The 23,022-nt window shown below is 44.3% G+C and overlaps 1 protein-coding gene across 1 annotated transcript in view; it reads left to right on the forward strand.

The window, feature by feature from the left end:
• Positions 1 to 442: 442 nt before the first annotated feature.
• Positions 443 to 23,022, forward strand: part of LOC308323591 (inactive phospholipase C-like protein 2) — a 92,254-nt gene continuing 69,674 nt past the window's right edge. Inside the window, exon 1 of the mRNA XM_080775326.1 lies at positions 443 to 1,304. Coding sequence (XP_080631452.1) covers positions 969 to 1,304 — 336 coding nt within the window. The 5' untranslated portion in view covers positions 443 to 968. The remainder of the gene's footprint in view (positions 1,305 to 23,022) is intronic.

Below are 23,022 nucleotides of genomic sequence, written 5' to 3' on the forward strand. Positions count from 1 at the left end.
CCTAAACTCCCCCTAAACAGACACGTGTGACCTTCCATAGAGGAATGAGGTCAACCATGTCCTTAAACGTATGATAGCCTATACAAACAATAATAGAGCTCCCTGTGCTATGCCTGTGAGCATAACTAGGCTACATATCAAGTTAAATTGAAGTGTCCTTGAGCAGAATGGACAGCATTCAATTGTCTGTTTGTTAACTCTGTCTTACATTTGCACACTGAGTGAATCTAATTGACTTCTTCAACTTCGTTGCGTTGCGTGCCCGCCCCGTGTGCGTGTCGTGTCGTCTGTGGAGTGGAAGCGCGCGCGCGCGTGTGTATGTGTGCGTGCGCATGTGTGCTGTTGTTGTTTATGCGTGCCGTGTCGTGAGCAGTGAGCGCGCGTGCGCCGTGCACTGGCAATACTGTGAAGTCTCTCTTGCGCGCACACGGTCTTGAATTTATCCCGCGGATGCACGTGGGGGAAGAGCTCGCATGCACAAGCAGTGGTCCAGCCAGCCGTCCAAGCAATGCGTGCCGTGGAGAGAGTCACCAGAAGTGGACGCGGACGATGCACAACATGGGCGCGTTATGCTGTTGTAGGGAGCTCCAGAAAGACGAAAGTGTGAGCTACCAAGAGTAGACACGTTGGTGTTTGTTATTTTAAGACACTAAAATACAGTATTTCCTCTTGGGGTTCGCCTGGACGTGCGCGGAAAGCTAATCTGGAGGATCCGGGAACGCCGTCTGCGATAGTTTGTTTCCCGTTCGAGCCGAGCTGGCTGGAAGAGTTTGTTTGATCAGCTGCACATTTCAACCCTCGGCGAGCCTCCTAGGTTCGCCCTGATGATGTACTGGTGATGATGAGCCCATGATGATGAGAACGACCCCTAAACGTCCGCAGACTTAACACGAGTCCTCTGCTTTTGAGACAATGGCCAAGAATTCCATTGTGGCATTAACGGTTTTGCTGTAACACCGCTGGTGATCATGGCAGGGGTACATGCTTCTGAGGCTGTGTCGGGACGCTTTTTATTAGACCCTGCCATCGGCGCCCCTCCGGGTCAGGGCGCGACAAACATCGCGATTTTAAACAACGATGCCAGCAGCACCGTGTTACCGGCAACTGGCACCCACAGGGTGTACTTGGACGTTTCGACTGCTGCCCTCGGTGGTGCCGGGCACCCGGTCTATGGGGCCGAAGGAGTTTATACCAATGGACGATATAAGGACCACGGCAGCCCCAGGATCGGCGGTAGGAGCCGCGATAATTCTACTGAGCGACTAAGTCATGGAGGAATAAACACACCTTGCGGTATTATGAAGGTTAGTTGATGTATAGATAGATACTACTTACTAGCATATCCTGAGTGATCAATGTGACAGACCTGGGGGGGGGGGGGTGATAACGAGCAAAATAGCCTAATAATAATCGCTTTGCAATGCAACGCTGGTGTGATCAATATGGCTTGAGTCAGTGTCAAACCTGTAGCAAGAAGTTGGTTTCAGATAATGCGCTCCTGGATTAAGGGCGTGCCCTTAAAAGGAGCAACATTGTAACGCAGATCCAAGTGTCCAGACGTGTCTAGCCTACTTAACAATGCATGTCAGACAGTGAAGCTGCTGCTACTGTCTACTGCTAGTATGTAACCTGCTGCTGCCCAAGTGGCACATCACAGCCAGCTCAAAGTCCTCCCGATGTAGCCTACTACTACACTCCTCTGTAGAAAACTTTGAGAGAGAGAGAGAGAGAGAGAGAGAGAGAGAGATGGAAATGCACAGTGCACACCTCCAAATTTTGGGTGCACCTCTATTGACTATTATAACTTTTAATTGGAAGCCTAACTCAAGTAAGGCTAATTCGCCTGATAATGTAAACAAAAGTAGCTTAACAGTCTCAATTTCATTTCTTTACCTTTATTATGCATGGGGATGCTTTGTCTATTTTATTAGCTGAACAGAATTGACCTTGAATTCTTATCGGTGGAGTTTGGAGTCTGTGTAGGTGAGACACAGTGTAGAGTGGCATTCTATATCACTATATGTCACACTGTGCCAGTTTGCTACTAGGCAACCGCCACATAAACCCAGGAAAATTCTCTGTTTCCCCATTATTGGATTCCCGGCATGTGGGTGAACAGACGGCCTCTGCCTCCTAGAAACGTGTGTGTGTGTGTGCATGTACAATATGTTGTGCATGTACCCACATAAATGTAATGTAGGCCTACTCTCGACCAAATCTCTTTGCAAAAATAAAGGATATGGATGCTGGGGTTCAAGTGGTTTACAAAAGTGTCATTTTAAGAGAGTTTTAAGCATATTTTGATTATCGAGATAGTATCGTAAATCACAATTATTTTGGTCAGAATAATCGTAACATGTTATCATATCCCTAGTGCAGTGGTCCACTTGAAAATCTTGAAAGCATGTGTGGCTATGGCCTTCCGCGTAATGGTCAGATGGGTGACCTTTGAATATATATATTCTTTCACAGCAAACGTTTTAAAACTCATATCTCTGATAAAGGTTCAGATGGGGGTTGCCAGGTTGGCGGCCAATTACAGATAATGTTTGGGGTCTATGATCCTGGTCTATGATCACCTTGATTCACCGTGGACCAATGGAACTTACATAGTGTACATTAAGACAAGTCACTTGTGACTTGCAGTAAAAGCCGTCGGGATCGGGAATCGAACCCGCGGCACACTGCCAGACTACCACACAGAATAACTCTTCCTACTTCTGGGCAGCTTCCCTACTTCCTTCACAGGTGTTACCAATGATACTAATTTAGGCTCTGTTCCATTTTGTGTGCAGTCAGTGGTTTTCAAACTTTACCCATACTACTATTACGAGCCAAGGTTCCTGGACCGCTGGCGCTGAGCCACATTTTAATATTAAATGTTATATAGAAATTTGTTTTTCCAGTTATTTGGGCTTGTTGCCCACTTGCGATACAGGTTGAGAACCAGTGATCTAGTAGTAGTGCATAGTGTTGGCAGGAGTATACCGGTATACAGAGTGTAATTGATTGATTGAAGTATTTATTAACAGTTTGGAGAATTATTGCAGTACATTTCAAGTACAACTCAATACCAGACTGTTAACTGTGGACGACACCATAAAGCATTACACTTGTTTACAATAGGGTCCACCATGTTCAAGTCATCATAAAAATGGAGCCTTATGATATTTTACTGCATATTTTGGTACCTTCCAGTTCCGTCAATGGGGTTCTTATGCTTTATCTGACTGGTCCCAGTGTTGAATGTGCCTGTTCTATCTTTGGAATCAATATGCCTGCTCTTTAGAATATCTGGAATATCAAACAGGACGGAGGCCACACAAGTCTCTCATCTGTCTCCAGGGCGTCCAGTCTAATTCGCTCAAAGTTTAGAAGAATAATATGACAGGAATGCTTCAGGGGATCAGGCTGTCTAAACATGACTGATCTCGGATCTTTAAAAGCTGACTGTCTCACTGACATGTTAGTGTGATTATATTATGATAATGCTCTCCTGCGGTGCCTGCTAAGCAACGTGTGCTGCCTGGGATAACGTGCCACTCGTTCAGCGTTGCTGTTGTCTTTTTCTAATGTAATGTCTGATTTATGGGCTTACTTGCACTGTGTTGTGTGCCGGATATAGCCACAGTCCTTTGGGGTATCTCTTGTCACTAAAATTTGTACTCTGCATTTACCCATCCTAACTTATTTAGGAGCAGTGGGCACTATTAATACAGCGCACGCTGATGTAAGCTCACAGCGCATCGTGATGCGGTGCGGTGTGAGCTTGTACAGTAGAGCTGCTGTTTTCTGGGAGTGACACAGAAGCACAAATAATTAGGCTTCCGTGTAGACAAACATCTGTGAAATGAGAGACACCTGGAAACTTTCTCCATGCAGTGAAGCTGGATCTGAGACCAGCTGAATGGGTCCATACGATGGGTGGTACAAGGGTGGCTGACATGTCTGTTGTAAGAGCAGGAGAAAGCCTGTTGACATTGTTTTCTCTACAGTGTGTGTGTGTGTGTGTGTGTGTGTGTGTGTGTGTGTGTGTGTGTGTGTGTGTGTGTGTGTGTGTGTGTGTGTGTGTGTGTGTGTGTGTGTGTGTGTGTGTGTGTGTGTGTGTGTGTGTGTGTGTGTGTGTGTGTGTGTGTGTGTGTGTGTGTGTGTGTGTGTGTGTGTGTGTGTGTGTGTGTGTGTGTGTGTGTAAAGTTGCATGGAGAGTTGGAGTCCAATATGAGTCTGGAATGCTGTCTCTGAAGAATGCATTTCACAAAGAATTTGAGATACTATAACTTTCTTTATTGTACCCATCCAACATAACCTTGTTAGGGGTTCTAACTGTCCTATATTTAGGGGTTCAGTCAGTGTTCAACTTCCGCCATACCGTGTTCCTAAATGTTTGCATAAGTGCTCTGATTGCTTGCCTTCATGACAGCTTTGTAGAACAGGTTTCTGCTTTCAGTACTGTGTATATAATGTCCTGTGTGCGACAAAAACGTTTTCAGAGAAAAAGCTATATAATAACAGAGTAGACGGTATACATCAGAACGACCAGAGAGATTTTCACAGTTCTGCTTGGCACATGGCCAAGGACACTGTTCCATCTCTTTGACCACCTCTGGAAAAGAACATTTTGTATCCCATACATAGCTGTGACGCTATATGAGCATCTAAAGAGAGCAGCCACGGTGAGGAAACTGGGTCATCGTTCATGTAGGTGTGATTCATGTCTCGCTCCATCATAGACCCTGACAATTCAATAGCGAGGGGTTGGTGCTGGTTGGGAGGGGTGGCAGTGGTTAAATTAGTAATTTCATCACTGCATTGCTTCGTTAACTTGCAGAGAGTTAACGAGACTCAATGAGAGGAGTCCATCCATTAAGTCAGTGCAACGTTTTTAATTTCAAGGACCCCATTTGTTATATTTTTGCCAGGTGCTTGAAAAGCGCCTGGACTACATTTGTTACTACCTCTAGTAGTGACCGTAGCGGACACTTTTTCATCATTGGCTGCCTCATCTCTACGTACCCATAAAACCCATACTCTGAACGCTGCAACGTGAAGCCGTGAGCTGAGGCAGAGGCTGCGGCACACAAACTGATTATACTGGAGAGCTTTCTGCACCTGGCAGTTATGACATTCTTGTTTTAGGTGTACAAATGGGACAAAAAGGACCCTTATGGGCCCATTGGGTTTATTTGTTACAGACCTGTAAAGGTCCTTTTGGCTCCTAACTATCAATCCAGATCCAAACTGTCCTCAGACCCCACGGTGAGAAACTGTACCTTAAGTGGGCGTCCAAACACTGTCGTCTTCATCATGTCCACGGTGAGGTGACGGTGTCATCGTGGAATAGACTATAAAGTGTCTGGGGGATTTTGTGGGGTGACTTCCAGTGTTGTTATGTAAGCCTGGACACTGGACAGCTGTAGGGCCGGCTCCAGTCTGGCTGTCGAGTGCAGGGCAACTGCCAGCCAGCGTGCTTGGCCGGCCAGCGGAGAAGAACAGGATGATTATGACAACCATCCATCGACAGCCCAGTACATGAATGGGCTCTATGCACACAGAATAACTCTTCCTACTTCTGGGCAGCTTCCCTACTTCCTTCACAGGTGTTACCAATGATACTAATTTAGGCTCTGTTCCATTTTGTGTGCAGTCAGTGGTTTTCAAAATTTTTAATTTCAAGGACCCCCATAACTTTCAGAGTTGGGGCCGATTCATACTCCTATTTTAGAGCCGAATAAAAGTCGGTTCGGCTCTGTAGAGCCTACAATTTGGCGTCATTTGAGGTTCGGGGGGGGGGGGACACTTTGAGACCCACTGGTGTAGCAGAGTGTTTCCAGTGAGCCAACATGCACAATAGCTGCACTCCGACTGTCCATATCAATATATCAGTCAGTCACTATTTCAGTCACTATTTTCCATCTGCTGTAACGTTCAAACAAAATACCGTAAGCTCCTATGTTTTCATCCTCAGAATTGTTTACTTCCTTATTTACATCTAGGCCATCTAAATATAGGGTATATCACTTTTATACAAGGTTATAATACCCTGTTCTACTTGTTTGAAAATAACAGAAGATCCTGTGAGTATTAAATGGTAATTTGAGACATGTTAAATGACGCATTCTACAATATACTGTACATGCTACTACGGTATGCAAAATGTTCACAGCAAAAGCCTTCTTTCCCCCGAATATCCTGGCCTTCCCCCATCAGGCCAATGACATCCCTGAATATCCTGGCCTTCCCCCATCAGGCCAATGACATCCCTGAATATCCTGGCCTTCCCCCATCAGGCCAATGACATCCCTGAATATCCTGGCCTTCCCCCCATCAGGCCAATGACATCCAAAGAGGCTTATGCAGATCTCTCCCAGGGCGTCTCGGGCGAGGCCACAGCGTCTGAACCGACTGGCCCCCGACTGATCCCCCCCTGCCTCGTTCCTTATGCCCTGTGGCAGTGGAATTCTTTCCCTAATGTGAGGGAGACCCTGACCTGGTGCTGCCTGGATTTAGCTGAGCCTCTGCAGGACTAAAGGGCCACCTAAATTCGAGCCTCAACTAATAACACTGATTACATGTAGCTGGATCATCTATGCTAGAGTGCTGAGAATAACAACCGGAGCCGCTCTACGCCTCAGCGCTCATTATCAAAGGCTTTACGTGGGGAAGGGTACATCAGACATTTCTCTCTCTGACCGATATCAGAATTTTAATTCGATATACCTGGAACTATGACAGGCTAAGTAATCAGTCTTTGTTTTTTACCGTACCCTCAAAAGTAGGCCATTGTGACGTTATGAAACAGAATGATCACCTCTCATGAACAGATGATGAACTGGCACAACCAAGACATGTCTGGGGAATTGAAAGTGAAACTCATGAAGAGTGTGAAACTTGTGTCATGGTTAATAATGTATGCATACATGGAAAAGAAACAACAGTATATTCACCATCGCGGTTGTATGCTTCCACCAACCATCCGTTTCTGTGAGTCCAGACTTATGGTATAGGTTTCTGTCCACAGACTCCAGACTCATGGTATTATGCATGAAGACTTTGGAGGAATTCAATTAATGTCTTTTGTGAGGTCACTGTGACCTTGTCCTTGACCTTTGACACACAGACCTACTTCTGATCATTAGGCCAGTGGTTCCCAATCCTTTTCATGTCAAGGACCCTCAAATGGACACTAATTAGCCCACGGACCCACATTGGAAAACCTATGCCAGGGACCCCCAATAAGAGGCTCTAGCAGTGATTCTCAACTTGTTTAATTTCAAGGACCCCCAGTTTGACATGCATTAGGCTACGGACCCCCTTTTAATGGCGTTTCTATCTCTGAGACCCCAATTTATATTGTAAAATGTGTACACTCTCAGTTACAGACCCATAGGGGTCCATTTGGTTCCAAACTATCATTTAGCTGGGGGCCCCCTGGAAGTCCCTCAAGGACCCCTGGGGGTCCCCGGACCATACTTTGGGAACCACTGATCTATTCTAGACATAATAATGCTGTGAAGCACTTTTGTATATACACACTTTCCATTTGAAAGTAAATATTATGAAAAGGCCTTGACATAAAAGTAGGTTTTAAGAAGGGATTTGAAAGATGACACGGACAGTAACTATCGGTCAGACTCTCTAGCCATCACTGCATTTCTTAATATAATCGCTTTTCTTAGAAGCCAGGGATGTTAATTTGAATAATTGCGTAGCACTCTCTGGAGCTGAATTCTTTTTTTTATTTGATTAAAGATTTTTTTTATTTAACCAGGAAAAACCACATTGAGACTAAAGTCTGTGTGAAAGTGTGAACTGGCCAAGAGAAGAGACAAATAATGTTATCCAGCTCAGCCAGTAACAACAAATACAGGACAACAAACAAAGGACAGACAAATAACATTTGAGCACAGTGCCCACTACATAGGAAGCTCAAGGAGAAACAGGAAAATCGAATAAGATTGTGTAAGGGGAATGTTTGCTGGAATGTGTTGAAAAGGAGATAGAAGATGGTGCAAGTCTATAAGTGATGATGTCATCTGGGGCTCTCTTGGTTAATTCTCTCAAACCAGCTATCGGTAGCTTGACCTCATGCAAGGGTCACAGTGAATCATATCCTGCAGCTATTTCCCAAACAAAACTCAAATGAAGACTGATACGATCTTCTTGATAATGATCAAAACAAAACCAGTCCATAAGCATACTGGATTTGATTTGTATTTTTGTTTTGCTTCTGTATTTCTGTTTGATGTTGCCCTGAAAGGCTATACTACCACTTCTGCTGTAAAATTCATTTATCTCCCCGAAACATTTCATTACTTGAGGCTGTGTGTTCATTCTACTAGAGCAACTCCCATGCTAAGTGCCAGTGCAGAGAGAGTTGTGAGAGTCTGTATTTCCTCCCGTACTCTTTTCGGGGGGACTCCGCTGCTTTCTAATCCTTCCTTGTCCTCTATTCCCTCACTGGATAATGACTTGACCTGAGTAAGCAGGAACCTCTATTAGCCGTGTGCGAAATTGGTGCCTAGATAAAAAAGACTTCTCAATGAGGGACAATTGATTTGACCGGACTTTGGGCCATGTGTGGGCGGATGCTTGTTATAATCGTGCACAAGAAGAACCCATTGGCCTTTACAATATAACAGTTATAGAATAGAATACAATTATCTTTTTATATGTGGTCCAGATGTTGGCATGGCAAATATACAGTACAATACTGTATGTAATGTAGGACTAGCCGTAGCTGAGAGTTTAGAGGCCACCTATAAAGCAGTGGTTCCCAAACCTTTTAGCCTGTGACCCAAAAGAGAAATTTGTAGTGAAACAAGCTCACAACATGTCGCTACTGCTACTAAACATTTGTTTTCTAATTTATGGAATCTTTCTTTCATTGGAGAATTTAGTTTTTAATTGATTATTCCTTTTCAAATAATATTTCAAATATTATTTGAAAGTTTTGAAATAATAATTCAAAACAAAATTAAGGGAGAAAATAAATAAAGGGACACATAAATGTGTCCGTGACCCGCAAATGGGTCCTGACCCAGTGTTTGAGAACCACAGCCCTAAAGTGTCCCTGAGCAAGACTCTGTAGCTGCCCTCTGTAGCTGCCCTCTGTAGCTGCCCTCTGTAGCTGCCCTCTGTAGCTGCCCTCTGTAGCTGCCCTCTGTAGCTGCCTCTGTAGCTGCCCTCTGTAGCTGCCCTCTGTAGCTGCCCTCTGTAGCTGCCTCTGTAGCTGCCCTCTGTAGCTGCCCTCTGTAGCTGCCCTCTGTAGCTGCCTCTGTAGCTGCCCTCTGTAGCTGCCCTCTGTAGCTGCCCTCTGTAGCTGCCCTCTGTAGCTGCCCTCTGTAGCTGCCCTCTGTAGCTGCCTCTGTAGCTGCCCTCTGTAGCTGCCCTCTGTAGGCCTCTGTAGCTGCCCTCTGTAGCTGCCCTCTGTAGCTGCCCTCTGTAGCTGCCCACTGATCGTGTGTGTGAGAGAATCTATTAACAGATTGGAGAATTACAGTACATTTCAAGCACAACTCGATACAAAACTGTTGACTGTGGACGACACCATAATGTATTACATGTGTTTACAATAGGGCCCACCATGTTCAATTCATCATGACAATTAGAGACGTACAAATATACTCTATATATGTGTGTGTGAGAGAAAGTAAGTAATGCACAATCTATGTAAAAGCACTTTGGACAAAAGCGCTATGAATGCACCATTTACCAGCATTTAACAGAACAATAGTCAATTAAGTTGTTTGCATTTGTGCAGATAATAAGCAGTTTGGCTCTTCCATGTAGTTGTTGTGCTGCAGTATTCAGTAAGGCTGGATATTTCCAAGGGTCACTTGGAATATAAGCTTTTGTTGATGGATGAATAGGAAGACATGGTCGTGGCAGTGGCTCCGCCAGGCCTGTGTTCCGACATGTTTACTGGAAAATGAACACACACCACTTCCCTTTCAAATCACATGTCTGCGTGCTGTCTCTCTGCCTGCTCTGAATGCGGAGACTGTCAGGCAGAGAATGACACCTAGACCAACTTACTGCATGATAATAACTGTACTTTTGTAAAAAGGTCTATACACCCTCCCTTTTGTCCATCACCAAACACTTCACTGAAAATGGCTGCTCAGTTTGTAGATCTGCTATTGTCACTGAATATTTGCAGTTCTTTGCCAAATGTTCGCCTATTATGACAGAATAGTCAGAGGGCGATTTTTGATGTACCTCACTATACCAAAACATATATTCATGGAGAGATTCAATTCAACAGATTCATTCATTTTAACCTTTGCTTAATTTCATTGTCATAAAATGCCATCAGAATGACGACATAAAATGCCATCAGCGTTGACACCGTAAGCGTTGACATTTTGCTGGTTTGGTCATTTGTTGTCAGATCCAACGTCTTGTGATCTTTGTTGCCAAAACTCACAAGAGCGTTGCTAAGACTTAGAGGTCTCAAACAAACATTGTTCATTTTATGACATGCAGCAAAGGTGATCGGGATTCGAACCAACAACACGCTGTCAGGCATGCACCTGTAAACTATTTGGTATCGCTAGGTCAGCGGGCCTTAGCTGAGACAGAGATGAAGAAGGGACCCCTACTACATTTCATATAGTTCATCTCCCCCCACAGACACACACACACACACACACACACACACACACACACACTGTGAATTTCTTTCATCGCACAACTTAATTAAAAAGAGTAGAAAGGGTTAGTAGTAGCAGGTAAAGGCAGCGCTGAGGTTTTATTTACCCAGCCAATGTGTTTAGTTTGGACTGCTTAGAGGCGATGAGTGTCCACACATCCACACCAATTCATTCCTCTCGTTTCTCCCAAAGGTGTCCAATGGAGCAGTCTCCTACTTAAGCCTGCTCTGTTTTGTAATTTTACAGTCGTGTGTGTGTGTGTGTGTGTGTGTGTGTGTGTGTGTGTGTGTGTGTGTGTGTGTGTGTGTGTGTGTGTGTGTGTGTGTGTGTGTGTGTGTGTGTGTGTGTGTGTGTGTGTGTGTGTGTGTGTGTGTTACAGTAAGTGACATGGTGAAAGAACACATGCAAATGGGTTCACGGAACACATAATTTCAAGCACTGTAACAACTTTACTCATCGGTTGAAGAACAAAATGGCTGACTGAAATGCAATAACAACGGAAGGCCCAAATCATAAACTAGGAAAACCTAATAATGGAAGACCATAACAGGAAGAAGGAAGTGATGTAAACGGTGGCCCTGCAGACATTTTGGCTGCATTTGTGTCAGGAGAGAGAGGGAGAATAAACATTCTGTACACAGACACCTTGCAACTCAAACAAACGCTGACAATTATCACGATTCACAGATGAGTCCTGTTACACATCACATGATCACAGGGGGGACCCTGCTGTAGTCGATGCTGGCTCAGCATCATGACACTGTCATTACTGTGATTCATTGTGTCTGCGTGCATGTGCATGTGCATCTGACAATGCCCTTTACATCTGAATCCACCGACTATTGGCCTGCAGGAAATTAGCTGTTTAGCTGACACAGTGACAGTAGTTATTGCACCATGTTGATACTGTTGATCTGGATGCACACACACTGCTGTGGTTCTAGTGCTGCACAATTAATCGAAAAAAGATTTCTAGATTCAGACACCTTTGCAATCTCATTTTGTGAAGAATCATGCAGCACTAGTTGGTCATTTTAGAAAAAATAAATATAATATACAGTATATAAAAATTATAAATGTACATGGAAAAAATTAGAATGGTGTGAGAATCGAGAATCTCAATAATTATTGTGGAGGAAAATCGAGATTCACATTTTGTTCAAGAATCGTGCAGTATACTATGTGGTTCTCAAACATGTTCATGTTACATGTATTTAATTTGCCCACGGTCCTCCATCTATTTTGTACCACAGGGACCCCCATAAAATAAACTGGAACAAACATATATTTTTTACAAATTCTCCTTCAAAAGTTCAAACGTGTCATATCACGACGAGTTGTCTTAACCTTTTGAGGTTATGTTAACTAATTTGGCTATGGGGACCCCCTGGAACCCACTCGAGGACCGACCCCTGCTCCATTGTACATGCTACAGTACAGTACATGCAGAAACTAAACTTAGGGACCATGCCGGTGGTCTGACATGTTTAGCCCATTTTCCAGCACACGCCGTGGTTTTGTTTGATTTTCAAAGAAGCCATTGGATTCCATTCATTTCAGTGTGACATATAATGTAAATCAACTTGCAGAGACTTGAAACTTGCTAGAGGTCTGTAATCCAACGTAATAAAATATCATTGTGCATTTGGCAGTTTAGAGCATCCATGAGTTATTAGCCGTGCAAAGATGTTGAGCCAACACCATGGGCTCAATTATTCAGGTACGTTTGATAACATTGTAATGCCTTTGAAGAAAATGAATGGGAAAATGGTCCATTTGTATGATAAATGCCAAAGCTGTGAATAGACGATGCAGCATTTATTGGCGATGGAATGGTCCTTTCTTTTTTATAGTAAGTGTGACAACATCACACGAGTCGACCACAGACAAATAGCATTTAGCCTCAGGTTGGAATTGGAGAAGGCTGCATTGTTTTATTTGGAGGCCTTGAAGTCCGAGCTGAAGTCTGTCTCCAGTTTTGCATATGAATACCAGTGCTGTGTCTGTGTTCTATCTGATTTTCTCTCCAGCACTCTTTATCGCTCGGCTAACCTTGCACAGTGCTAAAACCCAGTCCCAGTCGACTAATCTTGCACAGTGCTAAAACCCAGTCCACCCCACACTTATCTTCAGACTGTAGCACAGTTGCAACTTCCTTCACAACCATAAGGATGCCAGATGAAATGGTTTCATTCAAAGCTTGCAGTATCGTGCAATAACATACCATACTACAGGGGTTCTCAACCTGTGGGTCGCGACCCCATGGGGGGGTCCCCAAATTATTAAACTTTTTACAACTGAATGGCTGGAAAATAGAAATGAATAGTTTACATAGTACACATAGTACATGCATAAACTTTCCTCAATTAATTTATCTGTTTTCAGTAGTCATTTATGATATATTTCTCTATTAAGGTTATTTCTGCAGTCAATTTGTTTTGGGGGTGGGGAGGGGGCGGGGGTCGCGAGACATGGCCAAAGCATTTCCAGGGGTCCCCCGCCAAAAACATTGAGAACCCCTGCCATACTAGGTATAATACAAATTATATTTAAATAAATGCAAGGCTCACAACGGTTCCAGATATGATGAGAGTCGCTGCATATGGAGAGGCCTGCTGTCTACTGTACTGTGTATCTGTTTACCACTGTGGTGGATGATAGGCACTGGCACAACAAAGCTTGCCAGGGTTTCACAGATGGTGCCATTTCTTGGCACAGATGGCACAGGATGAGAAGGGAAAGGGGTTGGCTGTGTATACTGGTATCGTGTGGGTGCATATGAAGGTTGAAGATTATTTTAGATTCTGTTGCTTCCCCCATTTCACAGGAAATCCAACTACTGATTGTTCTGGGCTGTGTGGGTGTTTTGTCAGAAATGTTAACTTGCTAAACACAAGGATGACAACTTCTGTTCAGGCACAGTATATCTCTTGCGTGACTGTAAACTGTGTACTTAAGACGTCCTGAGGTTGAGAAGATGTGCATGCATCGGCCTTGGTGACAGTAGACTGCTCGGCGAGCGCTGGCACTTTGGCATGGAGGCTCAGATCAACATGGAATGAATTATGTACCGGCCATATGGAGTGTCTTGAGTGTACAGGGTTTGATGAGGTCAGATCAACATATGGAATGTCAGAACAGGACGGGTGGGGAGGGTAAACGTATATGTCAGAACAGGTCAGCTCCATATATGGAGATCTAGGTGATGATCCTTGTGTCGTGATCTTCATATATGGAGATGGCCATATATGGTGGAGTGACGTCACGAGGCTTGACCATAATGGAGGCGTGATGACACGAGGCGTGACCACATATGGAGGTGTGATGTCACGAGGCGTGACCATGTATGGAGGTGTGACTAACAGGAGATGCAGGTTTTTTTAATTGTCAATTAAAAGTTCAATTAAAATTAAAATTGGCGTAAACGCTCATGTCACTATGACTCAGCCATAACCATATAAGGAGTTCCCAATGGCAGCTACACCCAGCTATGGAGTGTGTCCTGCATCGTCGTGGCATCAGTTGACCAGAATCGCCGATCCAACAAATATGCCCATATATGGGCTTATTATTTGGCCATAATATACTGATGACATCAGTATAATGCAGATATCTCCATCTCCATTTATGGGCATAAAAAGGGACGCAGACACTGACTCAGTCTCGGACATATTGGTCGGATCGATGGTGCAACGTGAGAGAGTCGACGTGAGTTTCCTAAAGCAACAATCCTGGGCTTATTTTTATTTTGTTTTCACACGGTTCATTGGGTTGGTGTATTTTCATGCACATTGTCTCCTGGTGTGACTGCAGGTTACAGTGCATGCACAGGCTCGCCTGGCTGCATACACATTCCACAGATGATATAAACTATCTCTCTGTCTGTCTCGCACGTGCACGGACGCACGCACACATGCACCCCATTGGCTATTCACAAGTAGTGGCAGTCGTTCTCTCCATGCAGTTATCTCCAGTACAGCTTCCTTATCTAACTCTCAGAGAGAGAGAGAGAGAGAGAGAGACTTCTGTCTTGTTTATCTCATTATTTATTCTTTCTCAAGATTTATACATCTTATATCATACAGAGCAGAGCACACAAGAGTACTGTAATATTCTTTGCATCTCAATCTGTGTGTGCGCGCGTCTATTCATCTTTGTAAGCACATACAATGTGTATGCTGACTCAGCTATAGGATATAATATATGAGATATATTGTATATCAATTTGGGGATTTGAGCATTATGGCTCACAGGGTGCTGTGGTGGTCTTATGCTTTCCTCAGCTTTTTGTGTCTACGATAGGGTCCCTGATCCACGTGGCCCTAGCGCGCGTGCATGTGCGTGTGTTCATGTGTTCATGTTCACTCGGTTTGTAGAGAGGGAGAGGGAGAGGGAGCTAGCTCAGTGGGATTATTCCATTTGACTGGAATATGTACTGTGTATTTCTCTTTGTAATTGTTGAGAGATGTTGTGTGCACTCACTGCAGTGTGCGATGTGATACTTAGAGTGAGGTGGTGAATGGCAGTGAGTTAAAGGGGGAAGAAGCAGGAGAGACAGGGAAGGATACCTGCGTGGCAAATGAATGCTGGCTCTGTTCACGGCCCTGGACAAGTACGATTTAACCACGTACCCACTTAACTGGGGGGGAAATGTTTTGATATAGCCACTCTACAATCTAATATTACACTTTTCTTTCCAAAAAGAAAAATCCAAAATAGCGGATAAATCTACTTTAGCTTGTGACGTGTTTTAAGCGTGTAGATCTGCTATTTCTGCTACTTTCGATTTTTTTTTTAAACGTATGGACATTTTTTAACATGGAAAACGATTGATGATCGGTTTTGCAAAAATAATTGCGATTAGGCGATTATGTAACAATTGCCCCTCCCGGCCCCCCCCCCCCCCCCCCCCCCCCCAGAAAAGTACAGATGCTGGGGACGGGGTTCAAGTGGTTTAACATCATTGCGTCATGCCTATTTCCAGTTAGATTGACCAGAGAGTGGGTCAGATGGTGTTTGCTGGGACAGACAGAGCACAGCGTGGCCTAGTTTAAAAACAGCATGCAGAGGCCAGGTGTAGGAGAGAAGCACTGGTTGTTCTACAGTGGACCAACGGCTCTGTCTGGACTGCCTCCAGAATCCAGTTTTATCAGTGCAAGTCTGGATGTGTATGTACAGTACAGTACGTATGCATACAGAGTAAAATATATCCACAGTCAGTGTCAACTTAACCCTGAGAGTGTACAAACAGTGGGTCCATTTGGTTCCAGTTGTATACACTGTCATAGTTAAATGAACACTTTTTGAGCGGTGCCAACAGCTCCTATGAGTGACTTTGTGTCTATCTTTGTATGTATGTCTGTATGTCCCTATGTCTGAGCATGACCCCTAGAGCTGATCATACTCGTGTTTCATTTCCTTTATTTGATGCAGATTGCATTCACACCTGCAGTGAATCGAAGTCGGGTGCGCTTAATTGGATCAATGGGAAGCGAAACCCCTGTGTTTTTTGGCGAACTAGAATGTGTTTGATTGGTCTGCACCAACATTTGAATGATCCTTCACACCTGTCAACGACGCTTTCCGACAATACGCAGCAGGACTCGTATTAATCGCAGTAAAGCATTCTGGTGTGAATGCCAGAGAGTACATAAGTTGTGAGCATGCATTCAAATGGGTAACTTTAGTCATTCAATCCTTGCCTCTGCTGGTCGCAAATGCATTACATTTTAAACATAATAAACTTCGCATTTTTTTTTGGAAGTATGCAAATAAAGCTTTAGTGATTTAAGCCATATTGCATTATTATATCCCAAATCCCAGTCGTTGTCTAGACTCACCACGTCACAATATGAATATAATAATAATGGCCTATCATTATATTGCCCAGCCATAGTTTACGTGCATTTCTGACAGCGACACAGTTTCAGTCAGCTCAGCCATGCTGGTGATTGTCCTGGGTCTGGGATGAATTGGGTTACACTGTAAGTAACGCACACACACACACACACACACACACACACACACACACACACACACACACACACACACACACACACACAGATCAATTCCCAGACGGCTTTGGCAAGCGCTAAAACACACCAGGACAGAGGGGAGGGGGCGGAGGTGTGAGAACCAACAGAGACAGCGAGCGGTGGCGAGAGAGACTGCCGCCAGATGAACAAAGTGAGGGATGGAATCTGGAACAGGAGAAGGAGTGCGAGAGAGAGAGAGAGGACACGGCACTTTGCAGCGATAGGCCATTAGCACCTTCAGTTGGCTTCAGCCAACTGAAGGACAGCCATCTGTAGAAATATAAGGAGGAGGACTTTGTGAATGCTTGTATACCGTTAGAAATCGTTACGACCGTTTATTGTCACGTCACAGGTTTACAGGTGTAAAGCGGGTGCCAGCTCCATCATTTTTGTTATTTTCATAAAGAGAAAAAGAAAAGACGTGGGTGGGAAGAGAGAAAAATGTGAAGGATAGGCAATAAACACCTGACAAATTGTGTCACAAAGACAGGTGTGTGTGTGTATATGCATGCGTGCGAGTGTGCGTGGGTGTGTGCGTGCATGCCCGTGTGTGTGTGCGCCCTTAGTGTGACACACACATTTATCTAAATGCCTAGTAATAGTATATGCTCGCTAAGAAATATCCATGGCAAAAGGGCCAAGTGGGACCTAGGTGGCGCTCCAAGCGAGATCCGTAGCGGCCGCGAGCGTGCATGTGCGGGGAGTGTACACGCACGCGCCGGTGTCTCCCAGTTATTCAGTCTAATTCTACGACATCTGGCACGGTTCTAAAGGTCCCTGCACACAGAGCGCGGTTTTCGGATTTTTTGCGGCGTTTCTCCGTCTGTTTTCTGAAAAAGTGTGAAGTGTCCATCTATCCTCGTGGAGGATTTAATAAGATTTTTTTTTTAACTTACTGTTTTTTGTTGAGTGATGCTTGGAGTTGCACGCCTTATGCTTGCACTTTGCAGGCAGTCTGTACTGCAGAATTAAAAAGCACTTTAATTTAATTAATTCCACCCGGTAACCCTGAAAATACTTTGTGTAAAAAATCCTGGACGTCTGGTCCTGCCAACCAAGTAAAAGTATAGAGCTCTTCTCCTCTGCTTCACCACAACCATGGTGGCATCATCATCCCCTCCGTTATTATTATTAGTCCTTTTCCATCTGCAAACAACTAGAACCAACAAACGTGTATAACTTGGTCCGAGAGTAGTTCAACTCAGTCTTCAAACGTCCACACTGATCCTCGTCGCCAATGTTGTGTGCCTAACGTATAACTTATTAGTTAGTGCAACCTGCATTGAGTCATATACAAAGCTTGTCTTTTCATTCATTTATTAAGTAAGCCACGCTCCTCTCGACCAGCCGGGTGTGGGACCCACACCGGTTTCATAACATAAACATAACATTACGTTACATAACATTGTGTGTCTCTACACAATTCTGTTACCTGCTTCCTGTTACCTGTTTCTGGTCATGTGACACAAGCAACCAAATAACCAATACACGACAGTTATTACAGGCAAATGAAACATTGTTGTTGTGAGGAGCAGAACAGGGGCGCAAAGTGTATTTATTCTTGTTTATTTGTTCAACGGGGAGGGGGCGCCTACTGCCTAGTTATTTTCTTTCAATATTTCAAAAATATATATTTTTGGAGTGCTTCAGCGCCACCCCTAATGACCTGGCGCCGTGTGCCCCGCTTGCCGTTTGGGCCGGTCATGGCCGTCCACACGAGAACTCCCTGCTAAAAGTACTGTGGGAACTAACTGATGTTCAGATGAAAAGGACGTCCCATGTGGATGTGCTAAAAAGAAACGTGCTGGTGCAGAACGCACAAACTGAGCTGGCCAGATCTATGTGGAGACTCGAGATGACTGATGGGCTCGTCAAGAGAGAACCTAATGCCATCGGTTTGATGGTGTTTGACATGAACATATTTGAGGACCACTGGATTAGAGGACATTGAGTAGAATTCATGCGTGCACACTGCACGGCACGCATGCATTTGCTGGCACAAACATCTTAAGTGTTTCCTGTGAAGAGCAGATGAAGGGGATATGTTCTCAGATGAGAGCCGTCTCGGTCACAGTGCCGGAGGGCAGTCTAGGGACACAGGAGAAGCTTTAGGTGAAATCAGGACAGAAACACAGGGAAGGCGGAGGCGAAGTGGGGGACGAAACAAGAAGAGACGGAAAAGATATAGAAAGTGAGTTACACACTGGTAACAACATCTACAATGATATACACACATCTGTGATGCAATTGCCAGATGTACATACTAAACATCACTTCTGTATACTGTAGCTTGGATGAATGAATCACAATACACAACATAAAGTAAAAAGCAGCTATTTGCATGTCACTCCGAATAAGAGAAACTATAGTAAAATACACTTCATGGAGGTGCTGGGTTCAAAAAGTGACATATGAAAAGAATACGACTCCAAATAAGAGCACAATGGGTTTTTGAAACTCTTCAGGTTGACCTCAATACAACCTTGTAAACGTTAAATAAGTGTAAATAAAAAGTTCAGCTACTTTCTTGCAAAACGTCAGTGTAGCAAGTTCGACATTTTTCTTTTATAGTTTGAAGTCTCATGTATGACAAAACGGGGATATAATTGGCTGTCTGGTTCAAGTTGCCATTTGGTTTTAGTTGCTGTGCCGATCATTCCACTCTAATCTAGCCTGCATGGTTTAAGGGTGTGCCCATCATGCACATCATTTAGATTGCAGTTGAGAATGGCTATAATAAAACAGTGTAATCATGTGTAACTGTTGTAGTAATTAAGATGGTTTGCCTATATTAATCAATATTTATACCAGCTGCAGTTGCGAAGTGATCTCTGTATTTCTTTGACGTTCTAACTTATGTGGGTTTGCCATTGAAAGTCAATGTAGATAGGCTATTCATAATTTAAAAGCTCTAATATTCTGTGAGGCTGGAGCATCTTGAAGGCAAAACACTGCAGTAAACATCAGAAAACTCGTCAGGAAATTGAGTTTAAAAACACGTGCCCGTGTCATCATCTGTTCATCATATGACTTCAAATAACTTCTCATTTTTATGTTTATCAACTTACCCATGGCAAAGAAGCCGACACGGTCGCTGCATGGGCGTGTTTTCCAGCTCTGTTTGTGGACGCGTGTGCGCCGCAAAGTCTGACCCGGTGTGAAGAAAACGTGCTGTCTGAATCCAAAGCATATGAGTCTCATTATGGGATCAAGATGATTGGTTGTATGATTTTGTCTATCACTGTCGTTCAGATGATTATTAAAACATGAGCAGACTAAGAGCTCTTACAGTATAGAGCATGTTTGACGGCATTCAGGGTGTTCCGTATCAGTGCCAGCATTCACTTCCTTTATTTCTTTCTTTATCGTTTTATTAAAGTCATCTGCTGTCGTTTAGCCTTTTCCACCGGCAATGTTTTCCTGACAGAACTTCTCTTCCGAGAATGAATTGTTTCAATGTTAGTCACGATCACAATTGGAAACAGAGTTTCCATATCAGCAGATAGTTTTGTCAAAACACATGCAGGCAGGCAGACGCACGCACGTGCACAAACTGTTATCTGATGCTGTGTACTGTATGTTCAGGATTTGGCACACATTGGAGCTGTGAATAAGCATTTCATTGTTTCTTAAATAGTCATTTTTTTTAAAAACATGATGGATAAACATGAACACATGCACACACTGTCAAGGGCAACGGTATACTGTGATATTCTACTGTAATGATTGTAATAGATGTTATTGTTGTTTGTCAAATGAGTCAGGAGGCCCTTCAACGTGGCAGAGCTCTTTGTTCCCCCCATCTCCCCCCATTAGGACAGTGTAGTGGTGCCTACACACTGTGGGCGCTGGGGGCGTATTCTCTCCATCAGTGGCCAAAAGGGCCTTTCTGTGTACCCCATGGTACCCTCACAAAAAACATGCAGTAATCCTGGTCTCCCCCCCCCCCCCCCCCTCCCCCCCTGGCCAGCCGGAGCGCCTGATGGAGGGGAAAGGAACTGTTTGGGAATACTTGTTCCTTGGAGTGCAGAGCCCATGGGATTACATTAGCTAATTGACACGGGGTGAAAAAATGGGTTACACAATCGTGGGATCAACGTTTCAACGGGTTCGGTTGATGTTTTTGTAGCTTTGTATATCGTTTTGTACCTGGCTGCCAGTGTGAATGCAGCGACAGGGATCGAGCGGGAATGGCTCAGGGGTAGAGAAGCCGGTAGAGCAGCCGGATGGGAACCATGAGGTTCCCAGTTCGATGTGGGCTCGTCCCTGGTGACACCAGGGCTCTGGTGACACCAGGGCTCGTCACTGGTGACCCCAGGGCTCGTCCCTGGTGTCGAAGTGTTCTTGAGCAAGACTCTGAACCCCTAATTGCTCCCGATGTGCAGGTTGGGGCCTTGCATAGTTTCCCCCGCCATTGGTGTATGAATGGGTGAGTGTAATGCACATTGCACAATCTATGTAGAGCGATTTGGATAAAAGCACGAAGCATAAATGCACCATTTACCATTTAGACAGCGAGAGACAGCCATTTTATAACAACTCCTTTCCTTAGTGAGGGAAGATGGGTTCTACTTCATGATTTTTTCATAATATTTAGTATTTTGTGTGTGTGTGTCTCAGCGTGGTTGGCAGCAGTGTTTTATAAATGATTCAAGAGAGTGAAGAGATACAGCCATGGACATTCAGAGAGGAGTCTGTCTGGAGGTTTCCAGGAAATGATGGAGCCTAGTAAACAAGCAGCGCTTCAATACCAGGTAACAAAGGCAGTGCATGTGATTGGACCTGTGTTGTTTAGGTAATTGCTATTCTCATGGTCATAGAAGCCCTACTCTCTCCCCCGCGTGCGTATGCATAGCGGAATATGTGTTTGTTTATATTGAAACGGCTCAGTGATGCTGACAGCCAACCCCTGTGGAGCAGCCTCTCTCCCTACCTGCCGCTTCCAGTGTGTGTGTGTGTGTGTGTGTGTGTGTGTGTGTGTGTGTCAGTCCATCCTCTGGCACACAATGTCACCACGGGGACCAAGCTGCTGTCAGACAACACAGGAAGGAAGGACACAGGACGGGGAGGAGGAGGATGGAGGGAGGATATTAAAAAAGGCAGGTTGATCCACTGTTTTAAGCAGAGGTATTGTTTGCCTGGGTCAGATTGATTATTTTGTCCTCTTGTTGGACCTGAAATAGCTGGGTTGAAAATGGACAACTGAAGGGGCTATTCGTAAAAACAAAGAGATGTGTTTAGGTGAGGGGTGAAGCGCTTACCGCCACAACATGACATCATGTTGTAGTTTTCGGTGGTCACGTTATCACCTAAAACTGGAGTATGAATAGGCCTGGCCTTGAGACATGATTAAAGAAATACGCATTTACAACCGACAGGAGCGTCACTCACCTGTCTCTTCATCTTTCACCTTGAGCGTCACTCAAGGTGAAAGATGAAGTTCAAGACAGTGTGTTCAGCAGTGGTGGAATAGGAATGGTTAAACGGTCAGCTAAATTCAGAATTTGGCTATTTTAAGCAATGACTCACTCACTCCAGGCCATTTGTTTTGTTTGTTATGTATAACGGTTAACTCCTGCTTATACAATGGTGACCAAATGAGGTAACCAATGAACAGTCCTTAATGACGCTTGTATTAAAATAATTAGTTCTACAACAGATAGTACTCCCTATGCCTGCAGCACAGGAAATTGCAAGGCAATTTGAATGCTACGTTTACATTTAGATTTTCTGTTTCCTTTGATCACAGCCTGTCAACCTTAGCCAGTTTCTGATACTGGCATAGAAAATCTTGCAAAATGTCAATACGCCTTTGATGCTGGTTGACCGGCACACTTTTCTCCTGACAGCAGTTATCAAAGCATTTGACAGTCCCCGCTATGTGTGTCATCCTTTTAAGGCGGAGGTTTCCCTGGAGACATTTCTCTCCGTGTCCACTCACCATTAAAAGCCTCCACGAACATTGAAGTTCACCTTAAATGTTGTGGGTTTCACCTTGACCTGCAGTTAGCAACCCTTGTGTTTTTGTTCTTGGCCACAGAGTGATTTTGAACTGTGCAAGCCATGGTTTATTATGGTTATTATATCACACCTACTGTATCAGCCAAGCAGAATGTGTGCTTTGAGACCAACCTGTTTCAGCGTACAGCATTAGATCAGGAGGTAAACATGATGTAAAACTTGGCAGTTGTTCATGCCAAGTTCTCAAGCGGCGATGGCAGCCGCTGCGCCGCAGTGGAACACAGACGGGCAGCCTAAGCAGAGCGTCCACCATGCGCACCGTGCATACAGTGCATAATGCAGGTGGAAGTGCCTGAGTGGAGACCATGTGTGAG

The sequence above is a fragment of the Protomyctophum bolini genome (assembly GCF_963924005.1).
Source record: "Protomyctophum bolini genome assembly, chromosome: 11".
Taxonomy (NCBI): Eukaryota; Metazoa; Chordata; class Actinopteri; order Myctophiformes; family Myctophidae; genus Protomyctophum; species Protomyctophum bolini.